Source organism: Dermacentor albipictus, unplaced genomic scaffold (genome assembly GCF_038994185.2).
Source record: "Dermacentor albipictus isolate Rhodes 1998 colony unplaced genomic scaffold, USDA_Dalb.pri_finalv2 scaffold_20, whole genome shotgun sequence".
In the NCBI taxonomy this organism is placed as follows: Eukaryota; Metazoa; Arthropoda; class Arachnida; order Ixodida; family Ixodidae; genus Dermacentor; species Dermacentor albipictus.
The window spans coordinates 1,703,460-1,729,237 of record NW_027225574.1 but is presented as its reverse complement, the minus strand read 5'-3'; the positions used below and the strand labels follow the sequence as shown (position 1 = coordinate 1,729,237).

Here is a 25,778-nt window from a genome sequence, read left to right as displayed (position 1 = left end):
ACTTTCATTGGTGGAAACTACTCAACACTGGCTCAATATTACTCAATACTATTCAAGAATATATCAACAGAATTTAGTCAACAACTTTGCTGTTGTGAATTACCCAACAACTTTTCTGTTGAATTGTTGCTTTGTTATTTCAATAATTGTTGAGGTATTGTTGAAAGGCTATTGAGTCAACAATTCATCAACAATATGCCAACAACATTTCAACAGTCATTTTCATAAGGGCAATAAGGCCCTATAGCTATCCTGATTGAGTAAGCGAGCGTCGGGCAAACTTGCCGTGACTCTCCAGGTTCCTGATTTTATTGGCAGGTGATCAATCACGCCGAACCTAACACTCAAACGTATGCGCCGGCTATGCGCGGAGCATTGATCGAGTTATGAGAGGCTTGGTCATTTAGTCTGTCGCGTGGTTAGCCTTAGGATAACCGAACAACCGTTAAGCTAGTTTATCGCTTGTGTATTTCGGAAAAAAAACAAGCAATAAAAGCGTTCGATGCAATAAATAGAAGATTTTCACAAAACATAAGTAGATTAGCTCTTATTCCAAGAATATTATTGATATTCAAACTTCACTAATTTGTGCTTCACAGAAAAAAACACTTGATTCTATTCAACAGAAACTCTACAATAAATATATTTTCTAGACCTTCGTATAATAGAACTACTGGGCCATATGGTCTTTCGTTGCTGACGAGTTAAAAAATAGCGCAAAATAAGAGAGCTCAGATGGCAAGAAACGACAAAGACAAGCGCACAGAGACATCGCGCTTGTATTTGTCTTTGCTTCTCATTTGAGCTGGTTTTTGTTTTGCGATAATTTCTCCTTTTCAGCTGGCATACCAATTTGGTGCTCCCTCTAATAAGAGTAGACCGTAGTGTCCGCCTCAAATTCTGTGCACCTAAGTTAGTGAAAGCCAGCCACATTCATGTTTTACAATGCTAAGAGACTCCGCGGAACATATGTGGCAGCGTGGTTTAAGCTTTTAATTTCGATATTTGTAATTTCTGAATTGAAAATTTTGTGATATTCCAGTCTATTTTTGGCTTTGTTTCTTTTTCCTCCGTTTCGACCGATTCGATATTCGATTCGATATATACTATACGGCACTCGCTCATAAACGTGGTCAATGGGGGGGGGGGTCCGTTCCACCCTCGTCCGGCCGCGTGCGTGTCGGGACGGGAGACCAAAAGGGTCGTGTTGAAAAATTCGGCGCTAGCTCAATCCACACGAGCGGATCGCAGCCGCATTTTTATTGGACGGCGCGGTCTGTTGACAGCTGGCAACCGTTCGGCGGAGCAAGGGTGTTCAAGGTTGGCAACCATCTTTGACAGCAGACATCGCCGCCTCTGCAGAAGATACTGGCATATTTTTGCAGATGGGATTTCAAGTTTCCGCGTCACGGTGAAAATGTGACTGTAGGCTGTCACATTCTGTTCTGCAGCTGCATGTGTTGCATTGGCAGGGTCATGCTTGTTCGAAACACTGCACACTCATCTTACCTGCGCCACCTTTAAAAAATGTATTGCAATCGCATCATGTCGCAACTTGAGACGTATTCTCGTACAACTACTTTTAATGCGCGCTGCCTTGGATGGTTCAGCAAAACCTCCCGATTCATCCAACGTGCTGCGTTCTCGTAATGCGATAGTGATAGTATCGCCGGACCGGATTCCTCCGAAATCTCCGTGCTCGGCGCGATGGCGCAGTTTCTGTGGTGCTAGTGACAGCTTGCAATAATACAGAACACACGCACATCTGTCAAGGAATACCGCTGCGTAGGTCGCCAAGACATCCCTCTTTACCACTGAGCACGCGTGTGAGGCTCATAGTGTAGATTGCTGATATGCTTGTATTTGCTTGATCTTGTTTTCTTTCTTTTCTTCTTTTATTTTTCATCCTGCCAATTTTAGGTGTGCTTGGATGCATGAAATGCCTTTTCATTTTTTTGTTGTTATATGTATAAAGCCACCAAAGATGAAGTGAGGCATCAAACATGCATATTAGACATTTGATACTTGCTCAGATTCAGACTGATTGGTTCCAAAAACAGAAGTAAAAACATGATGAATATACAGACGAGGGTCCCAAAGTCAAAAAACTGTAGTGGGACCTAATCTAATCTTTCCGAAGAAAATATTACCTTAACCTTAAATGACGTATTCAGCGATGAATGATGTTCTCACCATGTGTAAAAAGGTTGTGCATATGTGGTTAACTTCATGCAGCAAGGGACAGAAAGTTAAGCAGAGAGTGCAGAATTCATTAGGACTGGCATAAAATCAATCTGTAAGTATAGCGGGGACCTTATGCTGGTATGTACTTATGAGGTGTTTCCAAGGAGAATATCTATTTGAAAGCAAATAATTTATATTTTTGATAAGTTATATTGAGTGGAATGAAGCAATTGCGCTCTTTCTTGCCAGCCTGGGTGACCAATCTGTTGCCACCTTACTACTTACACACCTAATTTAGCATTTAAACAATGTAGAAAACATTACCAAAGTGCACAAAATTAAGCATTACCATGACAGGCATGCTTCCTCTCCCACCCATGGCAGCAAACAAGGATGATCGACTTGAGACTGATATTGTCAGCATCATACATGCTGTCCTATTTTGATTGCTCTACATATAAAAAATAAGCTCACTCTGGATGCATATCATACAGAAACTATTGTAAGCGCTACTCAGGTAATTTAATTAGTTTGGCATGGGCTGCATGTTGTTTATGTATTTATGCAGTGACAACCTAGCTAGCTGATACGGAGCCATATTTTAGGAAAATGGTAAATGTATAGCATAACATAAACAGCTGACCAGTCCCTTTATTTTATTTCAAAGCAAACCGAGATAATCACGTGACTTAGCAATGTGTTCAGTGACCTTTCGCTGTGTGAAAAGGTTGATGTAGTTACTGGTTTTGTGTCTTTTTCAATTAGTGGCTGATTTAACATGTACAGTCGCGGACAGAATATTATGGACCATGAAATCTAAGAAAAACCTGAATATCTCCGCAGCCTCACAACGAAATCTGGTATTGGCATTTTGGACCTCGACTAGAATATGCTAACAACCTTGTCGTGGGCAGTTTTACTGGTTACTGCTAGAGGCTGCTCGGGAAGTGAACGTTTTCGGAGATCCCGTGGTCCATTTAATTCTGTCCGCGACTGTACATGACAATGAAATGAAGGCTCATATGGCGGAAGACAGAGCCGCACAAAAAGTGAGGAAACATGCATTGCCATTTTTTATTTGCATAACAAACCAGCGAATAGTTCCTTAGGTTATGTGTTGTGAATAAGGCACAAGGTGTTCTGCGCAAAACAGCAAGATTGGAGGGCTCCATTATCTATTCACTACTCGGGTAGCCAAATGAATGATATTCGCATTAGCACTGTGAGTGTTTCGCCATTACAGTTAAATGTATCTGTTAAGTTCCGCTGTGGACTGAATACCGTCATATATTTCAGCAACGACTGCTTTCAAATACGAACAGTAGGGGATTGGAGACGCAGTAGCACTTCTTGTAGGACAAGATCCGCTTCCCCCCACGTGCAAAAAAAAAAAACAATCTGCTGGATCCTTACCGGCCTAGTTTATATTTCACTAACACTAGCTAACTGTAACTTTTCACTTATATATTTTAGCCCACCAACGCCAGTGACAGGCTTGTAGCCAATGAAACGCTTATAACAAATCGGCTGTTAAAACAAATCAAAAGCCCTCATAGAAAGCACGTCGATTCGTAGAAATTTATTGTCGCCAGAAAAACAAAACCGAAATAATTTTGACCACTTGTGTTTCTTCACGTGTGCTCAAGGCATGAGACACGGGTGGCGACCTAATGCCATTGGCTGAAAAAAAAAAAAACGGTCGTCAATGCACAGACATGTGAAGCCCCTGTCGACTAATATTCACTGTTCGTTTGCATGTTTCGGGGGACGAGTACAAACTAAGCGCGAACCGCCAGCCCAGTTCGGATCGCGTAGATGACCTTGGCCCTGCGGCCGGCGCGCCATGTTACCTCTCATGTCCCGTCAGGTGACCATGTGTGATACACACCATGTTCGTCAAACTTGTGCATACGGTTTCGTCGTGCATTAGGGAGTAAAATTCATTTATCAAATAATTTCTTAACTGCCTAACAATAGTGGTGCCAGCTGGAGTGTGCTACATATTGGCAGGCCATTGCAACTTGCGACTCTAAATTTAGCCGGCTGTTTCAGAGGGTGAAACCATAAGTGTGTTGGGACTGCTGCGTGTAAACATTAAAATGGTTTTTGCAAAAAGGCGATAACTGCACTATCACAACTTCTAACGGGATCTTAAGTAAGGAAATCGATTACTTTGACAAGAGCATGGCGTGTTCAGGGATATGTCATGCATTCCCAAATTCTGGCGCAGATGTCTCGTAATGACATATTTTAACCTACGTAATTGTTCGCGTAGTAAAGCAATTGAATGCCCGGGGTTCGTTCTGGGAATTCAGTGTTTGTGTTTCGTTTCTCTTAGCCCTGCAACTATTTCTCATAACAATAAACTTACCAAACTTACAGCGACAGTCAAAAATAAAAAGTACACAAGGAGCAAAGTCGAACACATAATAAATGGCACCTCGCGGACGCCTCGCTAACCTGTAGAATTTCGTATAACTTACCGCGGTTGCTTAGGGGCCATGTGTTGTTGCTCTCCTAAGCTAGAGGTCGCCGGATCAAATTCTGGCCGCGGCGGCCACATTTCGATGATGGCTAAATGTAAAAAACGCCCGTGCCCCGTGCATTGGGGGCACGTTAAAGATCTCTTGATAGTGCAAACTAAACTGCAGTCCCTCCGCTATGGTGTGCCTTATAATCAAGTTGTGGTTTGGCACGTAAAACCCCAGAGTTCATTCATTTCGAGTCTCCTATAAGTTGCTTGCATATACTATATTGTCGGTGTTGCACGAATGCGAGTCTTAATTCATGCAATGTGAATTTAGAGCAGATTTACCTCATGCTTAACCATTTATGTCGCAACATAAGAAAGACTTGGCCTGCAATTTTGTATTGCTTTATTACTTTGCTTATTGCATTATTACATTCGAAGTGGAATACGAAAATATTTCTCCAAACAACTAAGCGAGACACACTAGGTAAAATATAGGGTTGAGGTGCCATTTAAGGTAGAATGATTGGTCCAAGTTTGGTGTTCCGCACTTGCTTTGGCGAGGTAAATGTGTGTTCCTGAGATGTGCCTCTACAAAATAAGAAATAAGGGCTTGCCTAAAAAAGGAAACAATTTTCGCAGTGGCAAGCGAAGACGAGAACGGCAAAGCCAGCGGTGGACATTTTGTAAATACCGGTGCTGAGCAGGTGGTTGAATATAGGCAAGTTTAAACGCAGTGTATAATATTTTTCATGTGTGAAGTTTGTGAAGATGTTTTTGTACGGTCCACAATAGTGTTGAGCTTGCCACTCAATGGGTTACGCACAATACTTCAAAGGGTTACGCACTCATTATACTTCAAGCTACAGTATATTCTAGTGCCACCATATTCTGCAGCCGCATGTTCTACCACACGGAAGTAAAAACAAGCGCGGCTGTAAGCGCGTGATGTGACTATATCGTGTTGTGCCTGACAGGTTGTTGCACGCGAATGATAGTCGAAAAGGGCATGCACGTTGCTTTGACACTTTTACAGCAAAGTTGTATACCTCTGCCGTCCAAGAGAATTTTCGTATGGTGAGTGCTTAACGCTTGCTGATTCACCTCCGCCGCTGGTCGGCTCGGCATGGCACTATCTTCGGGATCGACCCACGCATGGGGAATGCTTAACGCCCGCTTCACCTCCACCGTGGGTCGGTCCAAGATTGCACTATCTTCGGAATCGGCCCACATATGGGGATTTTTTTGCTTACCATGCCAACGACACCAAAATTTTCTTGAACGGTAGAAGTATACAGCATCGCTGTAAAAAGCTATGTTCCGGCTTTCTACGCGCACGCTCGAAATCACTCATTGTGGTCACTGATCCCTTGAAAACCAACTGTCGTCTAACGCAGCATTATGACGACAGTTCAAGTGACGAAACTGATACGCCGAGCGAAGAGCAAGGATCAAGTAGTGGGTGCTTTCGGGGCAGTTCGGCGCTGCGACCGAGGAGCACCGTCGACATGCCACGCATGGTACGTTTAATAGTTATGCTCTCGTAGGTAGAGGCTGCTCTACACCTTCTCAAGAACAATACAGTTTTGGCACTCGGCATTGTGTACGCAACACGTTTTACTGATCGGCTCTTTCGGGGAGACAATAGGTTTAGGCATCAATCCGCACTTATTAATCGCCATCGCGGTGCTGGAGGCTTCGGTACCGGCTGTAGCACCTAGATATCATAACTCTTACACGGTGCGCTAGAGGTCGCGCTTCGTATCCTGCTTGCAGTCACATGCAGCCAATCAAACGCACAAGGTATGGCAAAATGTACTAAAATCCGGGATATTACGTGCCAAAAGCCTGATCTGAGGCGGAATCCACCAAGCGAACTGACGAAGAAGTTTTGGCGTAAGAAAAATCTTAAGGAAAACGCATATTCACAAAGATAAAACCGTTCGTAAGATTAGCCAACTGGCGATGCCCGCCGCTGCAAGGACGAGCCAAGGTCGATTCAAAAAGGTCGCGAAGCTTCGGGCGAAAAGCGGTTCAGTACAGATTGTCACCGACATCAGCATGGGGGGTTATGGGAGCAGCGATTGAAGCGCGACTATGTTTGGAGGGAACAAACATTGGGAAAGAAAAACGCGTTTTTAAATTCAAACGAGGCACAGTTAGATTCATTCAACGAAAATAAAATTCCTAGTGAATTTAATATATTCGTGACGAGTTAAGAAAATACGTTTAATTTTATTATTATTAATAAATGCATTTCTTTTCAGCGCCCATCGCTACAGCGGGCGTTGACGCCACGATCACTCGCAGTGCAATGCACGTCTTGAAATGGGCAGAAAGGCGCACTCGTCTCGCCTGCTGAAATACGCCCCCCTCACAATTTGTGCTTTCTTGCTTGTGGAAGTTTGCCTGAATTTGGTGACGCGGGTGGCTTCATTGCTTCTTAATCTGTTCAGTAAAAAGTAGTGAGTTACGACCGCCAGATAATTGTGTAGTTGTTTTTGTGCGACTGCGCTGGCCGACGGGCTTGGCATCCGACAATAGGATCAGCACTCTACACCTAAACTTTCGTCGGCCTCCAAAGAAAGTATGTCCTGTGCAGGGATGCGATTTTGACAACCGTACGGCTGGCCTTTTCCTGCATCGCTTTCCACGCTGAAAGCTCGAAACGCCCATCAAGTCGAATGGCGGGACATTTGAATATATAGCTCCAAAGGAAGAACAAGAAAACAAATTTCGCGCCTTCGAAAACAAAATGACGTCACTTCTGCTTTTATTGGACATGGCGTCACGTTATTTTTTCTTCCGCTTGAAGTGTTCCCACCACATACAGATGGCGCTCAGCCCCATAAACCGGCGATGGACCGCCATGTCTTGAACGTATGGGCTCCTATGGAAGCTTCGCTACCAGGGTATATTTACCTTGGACGAGCGCTGTAGTCGACAAAATGCGTGTATCTAATGGTAGTGCAGGTGCGAACTTCTGTAAAAGCGGCGCAAGCGTAAGTAGATTCACAAACCCTGAACAACCGTTGCATCTGACCATGTAAGAAATAATTCCCACGATAAAGGGGTAGCCTGGTTTACGAACATATTTATGTGTCTGTGCGCCACTCAAACTGACGCGGGTAAGCGATGGAACGTGCTGTTGCGGTTGGTTGCGAGAAGCCACAACAGATAGTCGATGATTGTGTGTGCCTTTATCTTTGTGGCGTACTCTCATTTGTCATCTCAAAGTGCATTGACCAGTTTTAGTGCATAATTGTGTTGGCGTGTGCTGCTGTGGAAGGAAGTGACATTATTGCCGCGCTGCAAACTTCTGCCTAACATCTGATCGTTTGTGGTTCTCTATGTGCGCCCAAGGCCGTGACTTTTCTTATTCTATACACTCCATTGGATTGTAGCAGATAGCAATGTGGTGTCCATAGCCGACCACCATCAAGTTTGTCATAGGTTCTGTAAACTTATTAAAATTTTTTTTCAAGTTTGAGCTTTCCGTCGCTCAGTAGGCAGCCGATGATTACTTTTCTAGACGCTTTTGAGGCTATAATTTGCCATGCGACATGAAATAACGGAAACAAACCTAAGCGTGTCTAATGATCGAAAGTTGTCGCTCTTGTACAACTCGCTCTCGTCTTCCGTGCTGTCAGCCTCAGCCTTCTATTACATCGGTCTCAGTTTCAATTCAGCGCTAAGTTGGAGTGACGTAACGTCTGTGGCCCCGATTTTGCTGATCCCGCAGCTTACAGTGTGAGCGAATGTATGCTTACAGCAGACCGCGATCCTGTCTGTGATATGGAGCGGGACATAACTGCCATGAAAAAAAAAGAAATAGCGAATCGAATCACGTACCACCGCTGATCACAAATCATGTGGATGGCTCGAACACGCGTGTTCGTGCGAAATAAATTACGGCTCATGAACGCAGTGAACATTCGTCACATGGGACCTCTTGCAGCCAATTATGCTAAAAGAAAGCGCACGAATGCTCTTTTGCATGGGTAACAACTTTCGAGCGGACAGCACTTGTCGGGTTGGTCTATACCTTTCGACTCTGTTATGGACTATGCAACGATACACGCTGCCATGAAGCGTCTTGTAATGGGTAAAGAGGATGTCCTCATAAAGAGGCCTCTGGTCTAATACATAGAATGTGGCACGACGCCAACCCTTCATTACTCGAAATCGTTAACGTACACGCATTCCGTCTAAAAAGAACTACGCCTCTATAGATATACCCCTCACATAGCGGCACTTATGCGTGCTTATCAGATGCCTATAATATTTATCAATTTCTAAATTTCTATTTATCCATTTAGCAGTGCACAAAAGCTGCGCACTCGGGGCCTTTAAAAATGTACTGATAAACGCAAGGAATTTAATGAGGCTTTAATTAGGTCGAGTCCATGGCTCGATGAAAACGTGTGCGCACGCACGCACGCACGCACGCACGCACGCACGCACGCGCACACACACACACACACACACACACACACACACACACACACACACACACACACACACACACACACACACACACACACACACACACATACTTCAACAACTGAGGTTACATGCGAAGTGACCAGTCTTAAATTTTAGTGAATTTTTAAACATCACCTGTGGCAGATAGCACAATTGTAGCCCTTCAGCTTGATTATTCGCAGAGGCGGGTATTACTTGCACAAGAAATTGTAATAGGTAACCAACTAATAGATCAAAATGCACTAATTTAAATTTTAAATAATTACTTTATGGTACAAATGGCGTCTTACGAATTGCAGCCGGCGAGCTTGGAAAGTATGTCCACTTAGATAAAATTTTGAGGACGGCACGGGTTCAGCGAAGTACGCCATCAGAATCGCGGTAAAAATGTACTCTTATTTCACTTAAAGAACATCAGAAAGAAACACTATTTTATTCATTGAAGCACAAAAGCAACTAGAGCACCCATGTATCTCGTCGCATACTTTGACAATGAACATCTCGAAACTGGTGTCATCCTGAAAATTCATTCTAGGTGGATACGCCTCGCAAATTCACCGAGTATAATTCATAAATTGCAATACGTACCGTACAGCGATTAGGTAACAAATTCATTAGTGCATTTTTCTGATTAGTTGAATGTGTTGTTCGATTTATCGTGCAAGTAGCGTCTGCCTCTTTGAATAGTGCATGCTCTAGGAATAAACACACGCCATCTGCCACAGGTGATTAAAAAAAATTATGGGATTTTACGTGCCAAAACCACCATCTGATTGTGAGGAACGCCGTGGTGGGGGACTCCAGAAATTCGGACCACCTGGGTTTCTTTAACGTGCACCTAAGTACACGGGTGTTTTCGCATTTCTCCACCATCGAAATGCGGCCTTCGTGGCCGGGATTCGATCCAGCGACCTCGTGCTTATCAGCCCAACACCATAGCCTCCAAGAGTTGATTTTTAAAGATTTTTCTAAAACAGAAAGATGATAATTTGGTATATCTAGAGTGGCGCATATAACTGGAGGACCGTCATTTTTTTAAACAGATGTGCAGCATAACTCTCGTAAAGACGCCACTGCGTTTTGTTTTGTATGCGCAAACCCAATAAGTAACAAGGGCCATGGGAAGACGGTGTACCTTAACAATTTTTAGACATTGTACTGTTCAGCAATGCTGGGGACACATTGCAACGAATAAGTGAGGACCTTAATTGAGAAAGTATAAAAGGTAGATTTTATATTAATATGCAGAAAACAAAGGCAATGATGAACAGCCTGTCCAGCGATCAACAATTTAAGAGTGGCAGAGAGCCTCTAGAGTTCGCGCAGGAGTACGTTTATCTAGGCCAATAATTCAGAGGACCATGGTCATGAGAAGGAAATTTTCTGAAGATTAAAAATTGGTTAGAGTGCATACGGCAGCCATTGCAAATCAAGACCGGGAGCTTACCGCTATCTCTTGAAAAGAAAAGTACACAATCACTGCATTTCACCAGTACTAAGATATGGGGCAGAAACTTGGAGGTTAGCGAAGACTATCGAGAGCAAGTTAAGGACCGCTCAAAGAGTATTCGAATGAAAAATGTTAGGCGTAACTTTAAGACACAGGAAGAGAGTGGCGTGGAGCAGCGAACAAACAGTGATAGCTGATATTCTCGATGACATTAAGAAAAATAAATGACGCTGGGTAGGCCACGTAATGCATTGGACACAGTTGATTCTTATCGCTGTCTTGGAGTAACAATCACTAACAACTTATCCTGTTCAGAACACATATTCAAGCTCGTTGCTGATACCTCCAAGACCCTCGGCTTCATCAGACGATCCCTCACTCTTCCCCCCCCTTTCATCCATCGGTTAGCTTACGAAACTTTTATCCGCACCAGACTTGAGTAGGCATCCTTCATCTGGAGTGCCCGTCAAGCTTATTTATTCGATGCGTTAGAAGTAATTCAGAGCCGAGCCTCACAGTTTATCACTTCCAAATATGACAGGAATATTAGTATTACCAATATCAAATCAACCCTAGGTCTTCAATCTTTAGCAGTGCGCCACAGATCACTTGTCTTTTTCCTTTTCCATAAATATATACCATAATTTTCCGGATATTCATGGTGTTCTCCTGCTGCTTCCTAATCGTACTTCCCGCCGTATTTTCAGTTCTTGTAGTTTGCAACGACTCCCCACGGATCTGCCAAATCCTTTAATCAATGTTTTCTACCATGCACTATTGAAGACTGGAACAAACTTCCTGAGTCTATTGTCAATGAGAGAAATCCCTAAAAAATAAAACACAGCCTTACAACCCTTTTTATTAACTAAATCTTTTCTTGGGCTTTCCGTCTTTCCCCCAGGAAGACACAACTTTATTGAATCACCAGTCAATGAGCGTCAGGAGACAAATCTCTCTCCCGTCGCTTCTTAGCAACATCTTTTCTGTATGTGGTTCTTGTCATATATAGTAGGTCTTTAATTCGGTTTTTGTCTTGTTTACTGTTATCTTTTATGCCATAACACGCCCTGTAAGGTTTTATGCTGCCACCCCCCCCCTCCCCTTATATAAGGAATGCCCAGCGGGGTCTTTAGGGGAAAATGATGATGATGATGATGATGATGGTGGTGGTGATACATAACCAGTACACTATAAGTGTTACAGAATGGGTGCCACGGGAAGGGAACTGTAATCGAGGACGCCAGAAAATTAGGTGGGGTGGCGAAGTGAGGAAATTCGCAGGCGCAAGTTGGAATCGACTTGCGCATGACAAATGTAATTGGAGATCGCTGGGAGAGGCCTTCGTCCTGCAGTGTATAAACAGGCTTATTACGTTTTACAACATACAAAATTAGTCCGGAATCTTAAAGAAATATTTCTCTGGAGCAGCAGTTCGCTTCGTGTGGTTCGGCCACGTTTACAGAACGGCGTCTGCTGCTCTTGGATACCCCACGCCCACCAAAGTGCGTCAGTGTAGCAATATCGACCACTTGAACTGATATGATCCGAAACAAATCGATTGTTGAACCGTTATGTGCTTTGTGTGCGGTGGTGCGCAGTATACTCTGGCTATTAAACGCGTGTTTTTATGAAGCTGGTAAAATTTTGCAAACGTTGGCGCGTAAGATTGTGGTGATGCTTAGTGATTAGTCTTCAATTCTGTGAGGTGCCACTTGGGCAATGACAGCCACCGCAGTTAGCGGCTCCTATGATTTATTACGGGCCTCCTAAACGTTCAAGGTGAATTTTTGAATTGTTTTGAGGCATCGCCGTGCTCTACGAGCTAAGGCGAAATCAAGGAGAAGCGACGAACGCTGATACTAGGTAATAGTGTGATTGGCAGCGAAATTTTTCCGCGCTCAATTTGGCACTGTAGAAAGCCACGGCTTCTTTCTGCATTTGTCGTTCATGGTGCCTTCATAACTATCCTTCTGGCATGCCCAAGTGATGGGAGTGTTTAAGAGCGTGCACGTACACTTAACACACCACAGTGGACTTATTGCATATTAGGCAACGAGAATAGTTACTGCTGTTGAGACTTTGAGGCGGTCCCGTAGCGCTCGTCACCCGTTTCGTGACACAACGTTGCCAGCTCTCTAGTTGGTAGCGTAGTCTCCGAGTCAGGCGTCGGTGAGAATAACAAAAGTGACTTTATACACTATACACAGGCCATTATACAGGACAAGATCGGATCGGCACGGTGGCCGAGAGCTAACAGCAAACGCGACTGTTCCAGCCCGGCAACGTCCGGCGAGACTCCAACGCGTAACACATCTCACTCCACTCGAGAGCGGCACTCGGCTCATGGCGGTTCGGTAGATGCGGTTCTCCAGGCGACGGCGTCGGGGCTTATACAGCCCCGAGAAACGATTCTCACTCAAACGGCCCAATACAAAGCCAGCGGTCGTCCGAGAGGTCCAACCAGCGACCGCGCTGGCCACCCGCTTCAAGTTTGCCGCGCGCGGTGACCTCCAGGGGAAAGGAAATACGGTGCCGGGCTGTCTAGCACTTGGTTGCACGTTTGGACATGTCGCTCGCCGATGCTCCTCCACAGGACGCCGGTGCCTGGCGGCGCAGCATCTTGACTTGTCAAGGGAGCGTTAGGGCTCTATGCCTTTCGGCGCAGCCCCGGGTTTGTCCAAAGGGCGTTCGCAGCATAAATTCGGCATCTTGTAGATGCGGAATCCAGGCTAGTTGTAGGGGCACAATGGCATCCCCGTTATAAGGTAAGACGCCGGGAAGACGAGTTGCCTCCACGTGGCTCGGATGCCAGGCGCGCACGTTTGTCAGGCTCGTCCAAGTTCACGTCCACTGTCCGGACACCAGGTAACTTCACGTGCCCAGGTCCCTCTCGCCGGGACAGGAGCTCTGCTAACAGCGTTGTCCCCAAGGCACCTCGACCAGCTCCGCTCGGGTCGTTCCGATGCTTCTCGCCACTGGTCCTGGCTTGTCGTTCTGCAGCTTGCAAAACCGACCGGCAAAAGGCAACACCCAACACGAGCAAGTGCCCTCTGTCTCTCGTCAAACAGCAGACAAGGCCATAATCCAAATCAACCTAACAAAATTGCTATCCTCCTTTTTGCTCCCGCTGCAACAATAGGCAGGTATACGGTCTGGTGCACAAGGCTCAAACAACCATTTTTCAAATTAACAACATACCAAAATATCAGGAACAATTAATAATCAGCAATAATAATGAAAAATAGAATCGTCCCCTTGAAATTACTTGGACCGAAAACATACTAATGAGGAAGCAAATGGGGTCATTCACTTTTTTTTCTTTTTTTTCGGTGGTACTTTCGAGGAATCAGAAGCTGCTCATATTTGCGACCCTGCTTATCCGTGTAGCGGCGGTACAATAAGCCTGATTCCTTGTAAAATGAAACCCTCTTTTTTCCCTTCCGAGTTTGACGCTCTTCATCAGATCGGCTATTGAACAGTCTTCCTGTTGCTCGCGAATCAGAGTTTCCCTTTCAACTGCACCCAGCTCCTGCCAGCTGGCGGAAGCCGGAGCGAGTGTGGAACCCACGTCGCCTATCTGCGGCGTCGTGTCCATGTCGCACCTAGCACTGCACGTGTCACTTCCAGTCACTTCCAGGACGACCTCCATAGTTGCTGCAGAGTCCCGAAGTGGTCTGCACTTCTTGCCGTTTACCTTAATTTCCTGCATGTATGGCTCGAATTGTCATATGTTTTTGTTAGTTTCCTGTATTGTTGCAAAAGCAACTTTCTCTGGGCAGTTCGCAGCGATGTGCCCTTGCTTTTTGCAACCCGCCGTGGTTGCTCAGTGGCTATGGTGTTAGGCTGCTGAGCACGAGGTCGCGGGATCGAATCCCGGTCACGGCAGCCGCATTTAGATGGGAGCGAAATGCGAAAACACCCGTGTACTTAGATTTAGGTGCACGTTAAAGAACCCCAGGTGGTCGAAATTTCCGGAGTCCTCCACTATGGCGTACCTCATAATCAGACAGTGGTTTTGGCACGTAAAACCCCATAATTTATATTTATATGCTTTTTGCAATTGTAGCAGGTTAACGGCTTCCGCTTTTCAAAAGAACGCGTCATATCGTTTCGCTGCTTAGGACCGTCGTTAGCATTCTGAGATGCACTCTGTCCTACCCTTACAGTTTCTTTTGTAAGGGACTCGTCTTTCCGAAGCTCGCGACACGTGATTTGCTTCCGTTCGTCGGGTTTCCCGGAAAAGCCATCTCTCCAATCTGCTTTTTCTACGCGCACTGCCTTGCTGTGCAAGCTGCGGCGGGTGTAATACTCTTCCGCTAATTCTTCTGCCTTGTTTACCTTAATTCAAATAATTTGGACTCTGGTGCACGAAGCCGTCCCTGGCAACGAGGCGGCCCATGAACTTACTCGAGATCTCTACCGCTGAGCCACTACGGGGCCCCTCGATGACCAAGGGAGCGGAGAGCGCATGCTAAAATATGGGGAGATCACGCAGCATTATAGATTGGCTCGTAGACTGGTATCCCCGCCAGACCCAAAATTAAGCAACAGACAAGCAGTCGCATGGAGGCGATTACAAACTTATACGTATCCGCACCCGGTTATGGCGAACCACATGTTCCCCGAGGCCAGGAGCGATAGGTGTAATCTTTGTGGGGCGAAAGGGATCCTCGACCACATAATATGGGAATCCGTACTCTCCCGGGGGAACGCACAAAATAGGTAGTAGAGACACCTGGGAGACTCTGCTGCGCTGCTCGGACTGTGAGCTCCAGCTCCACTCGTCCAACTGGCTGAAGAGGCTGCTGGGACCCAAGACCTCCCAGCCTGCATCTGAGGCGGTGGCACTCGCCCCCTAACCTCCGTGTCGGAGGGTGGGTAAATCACCTTATCCGTTGGGAAATAAAGTTTATTCTATCTATCTATCTAGCTTAACCTCTTTTAGCCTATCTTGCAGCCAGAGCCTGAAATCCTCACCAATGCAACGGTAAGACTGCTCCAACGTGAACCATTCGACGATTTTGTCGCGGTCGTCGTATACCTCTTCGCCCTTCAGCCATTCCACCAGATCGGCTTTTAGACGAAACGCGAAGTCAACATTCGATTCCCTGCCCTTTTTTGCATACCGGAACCTCTGCCGGAAAGCTTCGGGCCACAATTTGTGCTTCCACAGTAGCGCTTCCTTCACATCACTGTAGCTCTGAAACGCCTCTTTCAATAAGCAAGTTATTACATCCGATGCCTCCCCAGGAAGCAAGGCTGACAGATTCTGTGCCCAGAGGGATCGCTCAATGCCATTCCGTTCGCACACGTGTTCAAATTTCACGAGGTATTTGGCCATATAATCTCCAACGACAAAGGGTAGAAGTTGATCGCGTATTCTTGGACCATTAGAAGTGAGACTAGGCGCCGGCGAGCTATTTCGGGTCTCCAATTGTTTCATTTTAAGCTCGTGCTCGTGACGTTTCTTCTGTTTCGTTTCCTCCTTTTCCTCCTCGCGACATTCCTTTTCTGCCTGCCACTCCCGACGTTCATTGATATCCGCCCAGGCCTCTTCGGCTTCCTCAGCCGTTACCTCCCCAGTCCTCATGACCTCAAGGATCGCATTCTTTCTTTTCGTTGAGCCGAACTCAATGCCCTACTCCTCACAAATTTCGAGAAGTTCTTTGACCTTGTACTTCTCCATCGTTCACACTGTCCTCCTGCTGTTTACCCTTTTTGGATATACCTGCCGTACGCTACTATAACGCTACTAGTAAGACATCCGCAAGTATTTCACACACTGCCTGTTTACCCCTTCAGCATCCCCTGGTTTTCAAAACACCCTCACTAGGCTTGAAACAAACAAGGTTAAAACAATGCAACACCAAATCCTTGCCTGAGATACTGGAACCTGTGTCAAAGCAAGTCTGGTGTTTGAGGTAAACTTCAGGCACTCACCGCGCGGAGGTAGCCGATGTCGGTCAATCCCGTAGCTGCCATCCACTGTTGCGACTTTGAGGTGGTCCGGTAACGCTCGTCACCCGTTTAGTGACAGAGCGTTGCCAGCTGGTAGCTGTTTGCCAGTTGGTAGCAAAGTCTCCGAGTCAGGCGTCAGTGAAAATAACAAAATACACTTTATACACTATATAGAGGTCATTATACAGGAGAAGATCGGATCGGCACGGTGGCCGAGAGGTAACAGCAAACGCGACTGTTCCCGCACGGCGACGTCCGGCGAGACTCCAACGCGCAACACATCTCACTCCGCTCGAGAGCGGCACTCGGCTCAGTGGTTCGGTGGATCCGGTTCTTCAGGCAGCGGCGTCGGGGCTTATAAAGCCCCGAGAAACGATTGTCACTCAAACGGTCCAATACGAAGCTAGCACTCGACGGTCGTCCGAGAGGTCCAACCTGCGACCGCGCTGGCCACCCCTTCAATATTGCCGCGCGCGGTGACCTCCTGGGGAAAGAAAATACGGCGCCGGGCTGTCTAGCACTTTGTTGCACTTTTCGACATGTCGCTCACCGATGCTCCTCCACAGGACGGCGCTGCCTGGCGGCGCAGCATCTTGACTTGTCAAGGGAGCGTTGTTAAGAACGGCCCAGCTGAAGTGCAAGTGTTGGCAGCCAGTTGCGACAACGGGCGTCAACGTTTCCTAGAGTGCCGCCGCAAACCTCTAGCCATGGCGTCACCAAATCGCCATTCTGACTGAATGAGTTCGGCGGGCCAACTATTGTTACCGAACTCACCAACGCGGATCCGATCAGCTATGAGTGGGGGAGTTGCCGCGGGAACGTCGTCGGAGGCCCCTTCCCACGCGCCGACCAAGACGCAAGACAATGGCTACCCGGGCGCAATGCGAGGGTCCACTCCGAGTTCTACGAAATCCGTGTGATGTCGGTTTCAGACCGTGAACCTGTGTGTGTGTGTGTGCGTGTGTGTGTGTAAACCGTCCCGCGGAGAGGCTGCGTGTTTACGATGACTGGACAAGCGTTTCTGCCACCTTGGAATCGGGGGAGGACCGAGGGTTTTTAAACGGCTGTTGTGCGCATGCGCGACACACTTAAGCAGTCATGTTAGACTGATACGCTCTCTCAAGCAGTCATGTTAGACTGACGTACTTTCTCTCGCAGTCATGCTATACTGATGTAGATACTGTAAATAAACCCATATTCCTCGTTCCCGATGAGAAGTAGTCCTTCCGTTCATCAACGTCCTCAGCGTGGATAAGTTGGACGACGGCATGGGCCAGCTACCTTCTAATTGACGCCGGACTCCAATCTTGACAACGGGTTACGAACGATGGGATTGAGCCCCCAATCCTGACAGAGTTAAGGCGCTGTGCCTTTCGGCACAGCCTCGGGTTTGTCGAAATGGCGTTCGCAGGATAAATTCTGCATCTTGTAGAATCAGGATCCGGGCTGGTTGTACGGGCACAACACCGCGCATGCATGACATCGTGAGTGGGAGCCATATGTATTTCAGATTTTGCTTTCACCGCTCACTACAGGCTGCACGTATACGCTAGCGCTCCAGTGAATTGTGAAAAGAAGCTTCAAAGCAAAGTGCGTATAGTGACGAGAATTACAATGTCTTCTAGTGGACAGGCTGCATAAAATGTTTTGCTTGTCCAACGACGTGATCCACGTACAGCGACGGTGGTGCACCGCTATTCTACAGGGAATAATCGGCGTATATAGCGGCCGCATAAGTGTGCAGGCGTGAATGGCCTTATAGGCATTGGTTTTTCGGCTTTTACAACCACGTAGAAAATCCAGCGACCCAGAACTTGAAAGAGGCTCTGAAGACCATGGTCCATAGCAAACATCTAATCATGCTGGCAACGGTTTAGGCCCGTATATATTTTCAATATTCCGAAATACATATATTTTAGAAGCTGACTGAAGAATTGACATTTCAAGTGAAGCTTAACAAGGCGATAAAAATTGCTTCTCCCATGGGAAAATAAGCTCGCGCGTGAGCGTTACCTTTGCTTGTCGCTAGCGTTCGTTCTTTCTTTCTTTATTTTTATTTATTTATTTATTTATTTAATACACCTTGCAGGCCCTATGCAGGCATTGTCTAAGGGGGGTTACAAAATCAAGGCATAAAATAAAAAGAAAAGTAAGTATCCTTTTGAAGTCTAGTACAAAAAATACGCCCCAATGCAGGCCTCATCAATACTACTAGAAAGACCAAAACGAAAAACTGAAGTAATAAAATGCCACAAAGCTACACATCATGGAAAAAGCATGAGTAAGTTTTAACGTAAGGCGCTAATACTAGAACTTACTGTACAGGAAAAATGAACAGATCAAGGAGTACAATGCTTCAAGGAATATTTCGGGAAAAAGACGCAACAAAGCAAGAATACATGCAGGGCATACAAATGAACACGTGACGCAGCATAATATATCAATTGATAAGAGCGAGATAGCAATACACCAATAGACACAAAAACATCCCAAGAAGTTCGAAGCACATTGCCAAGTACAAGAAACACGATAAAGTGATCTGTAAATGCTATTATGAAGAATGCTCGTATAGGAGATCACGAAATTTTTTTTGATCTGACTCGGAGGCAATGTTATCAGGCAGATTGTTCCACAAGTGAATGGCCGTAGGGAGTGCGGAAAAGTTAAAAGCATGTGTCGTACCGGACATGCACGCAAAACTTAAGTGTGTACATCAATCGGCGATACGTGTTTGAGGTGATCTGGATATGCAGTGTGGATTGTGCGGCATTATAAACATATTTGTGAAACAAGGATAACAGAGCGATATTATGGCGAAGAACTAAAAGCTGGAGGGAATGATCGAGTGTCATTTGCGTTACGCTAGAGTGGTGGCTATAATTACGTGAGATGGAACGGGCAGCTCGGTTCTGGACTGATTCAAGCATGCCGATTAAATAGGTAGTATGTGTGGACCAAATGGATGGTGCATGCTCGAGCTGTGGACGAACAAATGTCTGATAGGCCAATTTGCGGATGTTGGAAGGTGAACTACCCAGATTACGACGTAGGTAACCTAATGTCCTTGAAGCTCTTGCGCACATGGCTGCAGTGTGGTCTCTCCAGGAGGTTTTCGGTTAGATGAAAACCAAAATATTCATATGATACTATATGCAACAATTCTTTATTATTGACCTGGTATGAAAAATGTGAGTCGTCATGCTTACGACTAAAAGAAATTACCTTACATTTTGATACATTTAAAGCTGTTAACCAGGTGTTTTACCAATTAGGAATTAGGCTAAGATCATTTTGAAGGGCCAGGTGGTCGTCAGTACTGTTAATTTATCTGTAAATAGTATAGTTGTCAACGAAAATACGTAAGCGAGAAGAAATGTTAAGTGGCAAATCATCTCTGTAAATTAGGAAGAGTAAAGGGCCCAGAACGCTACCCTGAGGCACACCAGAAGTAACGCAAGAAGGAGACGTAGCAATATTGTTAACTAACTTTTGACGATTCGAAAGAAAATTACGAAGCAATGATCGAATGAAGGAGTCAATTCGATGCGCAGTTAATTTTGCAATAAGGCGACAATTGGCTACACGATCAAATGCTTTGGAAAAGTCAAGGAAAATGCGATCGGTCGGCTGGTTATTATTCATGTTAAGGTGAAGGTCAGTCGTGTATTCAAGTAACTGTGCCTCACATTATAATCCTTTCCTGAAATCATGTTGATGGTGAAAAAGGAAATTATTGAGCTCTAAGCGATTATAAATATCAGAAGCATTTATATGTTCGAGCATCTTGCAGCAAATGCAGGTCAATGAAATCAGACAGTAATTTTCCGGCGAGTTTTTATTCCCAGTTTTAATTATGGGTATGATTTTGGCCATTTTCCTGTCATTGGGCAGCTGTCCCGACAACAAAGACTGCGTGAATATATGGTAGAGTATGTTACTGCATATAAAATATTACAATATTTCATATATGTAATATTTTCCATAGTGTATCTACGGCAGTTTATTACGCAATTGTGAAATTTAATAGACCAGTGTATACAAATTTATATTCCCCACTAATTTTATTCGCCTGAGTTGGAGTATTGTGCGTTCAATGGCCATTAAAGAGTTAAATGAAATGGCTGGCGCTGTGTACAAGCATAATCACCTATGCCTTCGCTGTATATTGTTGTACAACTATTTGGCAAGTGTTGTATATACGAACATAATGAACAGATGATTACTTTTTCTTGCACTTTTGTCTGTTTATTTGTTGACAATAAACCAGTGGAAACCATGGCAGTGAAATCGGCCTCTAGTAAATGATCTCTATTTAGCTGTAATATTACCTGTAATATTGGTTATTAGGAATTAACAAGAATTGAACTGTATGGTCCATCTGGGTTCGAGGGCAAACGTGTCGAACGAGCCCAGGTCGCGCACGGCCCTAAATTTCTTGGGTCTGGGTCAGATATGGGGCAGGTTCGAGACCACCAGGCTGGGCCAGCGATATAGTGCGAAATGCGGAGCGCACCGTTTTCCACGGGCGTATGTGTGCTGGACTATAATCACTCATGCGAGTACTCCATCTTAAGAAGAAGCTTTAGCTCGGGCCCAACTACGATGCGGCCTATTCAAACACACGTAAAACGCAAAAACTCTTTTCTGAGATAACCCCTGGACCGATTTTAATGAAAGTTGTTGCATTTGAGAGAGAGAGAGAGGGGGAGAGAGAGAGCTTTAAATTCTAGTGACTGTTGGAAGTGGAATTTCAATTTATGGCTTCAATTTTGGTAAAAGAATTTTAAAGCATTCGCAAGTTAGAAAAAAATAGACGCTCGATGTTTACAAATTATCTATGCATCAAAAATAGATATTGCGGTTCTTTAAACGGCATCCATTAGATCATTCAAAGCGGACAAATTCGATATGCCAATTTGTTACGCTGTCTACAAGTGTTCTGCAAAAGATCTATTTCCATATTAGTGACCTTATTCAGAGTCATGTGTAACATATTAATTTTGTTCGCTTTAGATGTACTATCAAATGCAATTCACAGAATTGTGACGTAATTTTTCATTGCTGAGTTACGGAGTTGTGAACTTGATAGTTTCTTTTTCTGAATGGTTTCGATTTTTTACCCATTTTTAATAAAAAATTATTGACCTGCATCGAAAATTCGAAACCAACAGTCACTAGACTTTATGTTTTTCTTTTACCCGCCGTGGTTGTTCTGTGGCTATGGTGTTGGGCTGCTATGGAGGGCGCGGGATCGAATCCCGGCCATGGCGGTCGCATTTCGATGGGTGCGGAATGCGAAAATGCCCTTGTACTTAGATTTAGGTGCGCGTTAAAGAACCCCAGATGGTCAAAATTTCCGGAGTCCTCCACTACGGCGTGCCTCATAATCTAAAAGTGGTTTTGGCACGTAAAACCTCATAATTTATGTTTTTCTTTTAAATGCAAAATGCATCGTCAAGTTTGGTGCAGCGGTTGCGGAGAAAAACGAATTCTGCTTTTACATGTAGTTAGATAAGAGCACCCGAGCTAAAGCTTCTTCAACGCAGTTCGAGGCAGCGTATTTCAAGCGGTAAGTCGGAGGAGGGAAAAGGAAGCCAAGTACGAGCTTTGCAGGCACCATGACCCTCGCCACTCGCATGCTGAACAAGGTCACTGATCAGGTGTTTACGTCATTCGTTCTTAAACGACACATGTACAGACTGTGGCGTTCTCACTGAATAACAATGCGTACTCAGGATTATATTAACGGCGTTTTAAGGCCAAACTGCACGTATGCTTGCCTGCGCGCGAACTGAGCTCGTGCACGCGCGCCTTGCGTTTGCTGCGCCTCGCGAGGATTAATGACCGTATGAACCTACAAGACGCGGCCCAGCGAGCGCCTACTTGGCTCTTTATTTTCGCCGTGGTGGACATCGACCCGTATTTTTGTGACGCAGCCAGAGTACTGATATTTGACTTCAGAAGAGACCTGTGCTCGCGCTGCGCCATACAACACCTGTATACTTGGCCGTACCGGCCGCACTTCGACGCACGTACGATCTATCCCGCGCCATCTGCGCATGCTTAGCCAGGCGGGCGCGAGCTCTCGCGCGCGGCAAGCTTACGTATAGTTTGGCCTCTACACGGGTTTCACACGGCGCACCTTCAGTCGAGATTAGCCCGATAGGGTTCAAATTTTTCGGTTATTAGCGAAAATGGCCGACCCATGGGAAAGTTAGGGAATTCGGTCCCTATTCTGCTCTGCTTCCTAGATGCCGTCGCTAGTGCCATTCACGCTGCGCATACAGAGGACTACAGAGCACGATTTATATCAGCATGCTAAGTGTTTTGTGTCTTCCGTGTTTACAGGCAGCGTACAACACCAGATCCAGAGTTGCCGAGCTACAGCGACGCAGGCTGAGAGAGCTGTACGAAACTCTTCACATGCCCCAGGAAATCATAGCGAAAGTTGGTATGTTCTGTTTTCGCGTGCATGGTAACACGCTAAAGGTGTGGGCGCATTGCGCTCATCGTCAGCTATGTCTCGTTTATGATACCAGCTGTGCAGATTCGAATTTGGTGTGTCATGAATATCCTGCATGTCGTCGCCGCACTTGCATTCTCACCATCTCTACCCGCCGTGGTGGCGCAGTGGCTGTGGCGTCGAGCTGCTAAGCACGTGGTCCTGGCTTCGAATCTCGGCTACTTGATTGCGAGTATAGACAGAATGCAAAAAAAAATAAAGGCTCTTGTAACATGCCTTTGATGCCCGTTTCAAAACCAAAGCTGGCCAATGTCATTCGTGAGCGCACTCCACCACGGAGTCCATTACTACCTACCCACCAAATTTTCGGGACATTAATTGTCAATATATTCAATTACAAAGGTGGGCAGTCAAAATAAATCCAGAGAGCCCCACTACGGCGTGCCTCATAATCACTGCGTGATTTTGGCACGCAAAATCCTTTAAGAAATTTAGTTTCTTTAGCTTTGAAGCTGTCAGCTTGAAGAGAAATACAAAAAAGCACTTTAGCTGCGCTTACATAAATGCGACAGAACCGTAGCGTATAATCTTTCCAGTGTATCGCGTCTCATGTACACGAGGTTTTTCGCTAAGAAGGCGCATTGTATCAAATGCGAAAACAGTGCATCTCGCGGCTCCATATGGGGCGGCTCCGCTGCGTGACCACTGGAACTCCGGCAGCTGCCCTTCTGCCCGTTCAAGGCATCTGATGCCAGGCTTGGTAGACCTACGGAATGAACATTTCATAGTGGATGTCGGCTGTAGGCGAGTAAAGCGGCCAACTCCCCCGGTGCACGCGCCGTCCCCCACGCGCATCGCCTAGTAATACTATTACTAGGCGATGCGATGCTACTACAACAGCTACTATTATTAATAATGGCATTCTTACTGTAGTGCCCAAAAACAGCTATGGAGCCTTGCTACTGGTGCACTTAAGAAATTACTACGGGATACAACATATACAGAGAAGACAAATGTGGTCGACAAAACAATCTAAAAATCAAATAGGGAAACACATAACTAGAAGAAAACATGAAAGAGAGATAATCATACAACATGATTATCTACATATGTGCAAAACACAGGAATTGAATCCTGAAATTGGTCAATGCAGGCAGAGTACTTATTGCATGTTTAGTTGTTAATATTATTTTTTGGAGTCCTGACATAGGACAGTCTCTAATGCATGCAACAAAGCTGCGCAGAAAACGCGGAATGCTGCCTGGTATACTTCTGCGGCACAAAAGATTGCACATGATCAAGAAGATTTGGAAAGATGTATGAAGTCATTGGGGGGGTGAGGGAATGAACGCGAGTTAATGACATCTTAGTTGAAATCAAGAAAAAGGAATGGGCATGGCCAGGAAATGTAATGAGGAGGGAAGATAACCGATGGTCATTAAGGGTTACGGACTGGATTCCAAGGGAAGGGAAGCGTAGCAGGGGGCGGCAGAAAGTTAGGTGGGCGGATGAGATTAAGAAGTTTGCAGGGACAACATGGCCACAATTAGTGCACGACCGGGGTAGTTCGACAAGTATGGGAGAGGCTTTTGCCCTGCAGTGGGCGTAACCAGGCTGATGATGATGATGATGGTGATGATGATGATGATGATGATGATGATGATGAAGTCATGAACCGCACTATATTGTCGCCAGAACGGCAAAAACGGTGCTTTAAACTATATACGAGAATTAGATTTGAACGTTCCGCCGCAAACTACAGAGGCATACTCTAGTAGTCGGAGGCACACAGCAGAACAAATCTCGGAAAGCCAACAGTGCAGTGGAAGTCATGGAATATACGGCAAACAATACCAACAGCGTGAAGGGCACGTTGTTTTGCATATTTAGCGTGTGAAGAGAAGCTTCCCTTTTCTTGTCGCGATGGGAAGGTTACTCTATGAAGTATTTATGCAAAGTATCTTCTATTTACTCTGTACAGACGCCGGCAACAGTGATAACCGATGTCGCTGGATACAGCAGACGGCAGCCACTGAGCGAATAAAAACACGTGTGGAACAGGTGGCAGAATGACTGCTTTATCAAACGCTACGACTGCAACCTAAAAGCAGCCTTAACAATCTTTTATTAATGTAGAAATGCCATGGATATTTGTTATGTATTGCAAAATTTTCGGCTGCTAAAACATCAGCAGTCGCCAACGTGGCAGCTTCGACGTCTTGCCGAGTGCACAATGACTTTTTGTACAAAGAAACAACAAAAGCGTAGCCTTAGATTATACAGCCACTGTTACTCAGAAGCAACCTTTGTTGAGGCGTAGATTTGGACATCACCTACGCGTCCGACCAACGGACCAATCAATGTACGCCCACGAAGCCGTGGGACGTCAGCGCAGATGCGTGGCGAGCCTCTCGTTGGCCCGATGGCGCTTCAGTTATGACTTACATTAGTTATAAGGTATGAGTTATAACATCAGCTATACGTTACGACTTGTTTTAATAGAAAACTAACTGCAGTTAGGAATAAGTGGTGTGTGAAGTGGATATTTTGTCATAAGCGGCGACCGCTTAAGCCTTCCAGCAGGAACGCGACCTGCCAATACGAGAAATGTTCAACTCGGAACCAGTGTCTTGCCATCGCGGGGCACTGCGAGACGGATTGTCAATTATAAAAAAAAAAAGAAAGTTAGGCGATTTCGAATGCATGCGTTCCGCAAGCGTCAGCAGTTGTTTTTTCAGGTGCCGTCCACGAAATCGGAATTCGCTGGA

The 25,778-nt window shown here is 45.5% G+C and overlaps 1 protein-coding gene across 2 annotated transcripts in view; it reads left to right on the top strand.

The window, feature by feature from the left end:
• The window catches only part of LOC139052226 (uncharacterized), a 723,436-nt gene that overhangs the window by 447,923 nt on the left and 249,735 nt on the right, over positions 1-25,778 (top strand). For both annotated transcript variants that reach the window (XR_011509795.1, XM_070529323.1), the window contains exons 5-6: positions 6,052-6,174; positions 22,896-22,998. Coding sequence is in view for 1 of the 2 variants with exons in the window: in XM_070529323.1 (XP_070385424.1) it covers positions 6,052-6,174; positions 22,896-22,998 (226 nt within the window). In the remaining variant the exon portion in view is untranslated. The remainder of the gene's footprint in view (positions 1-6,051; positions 6,175-22,895; positions 22,999-25,778) is intronic.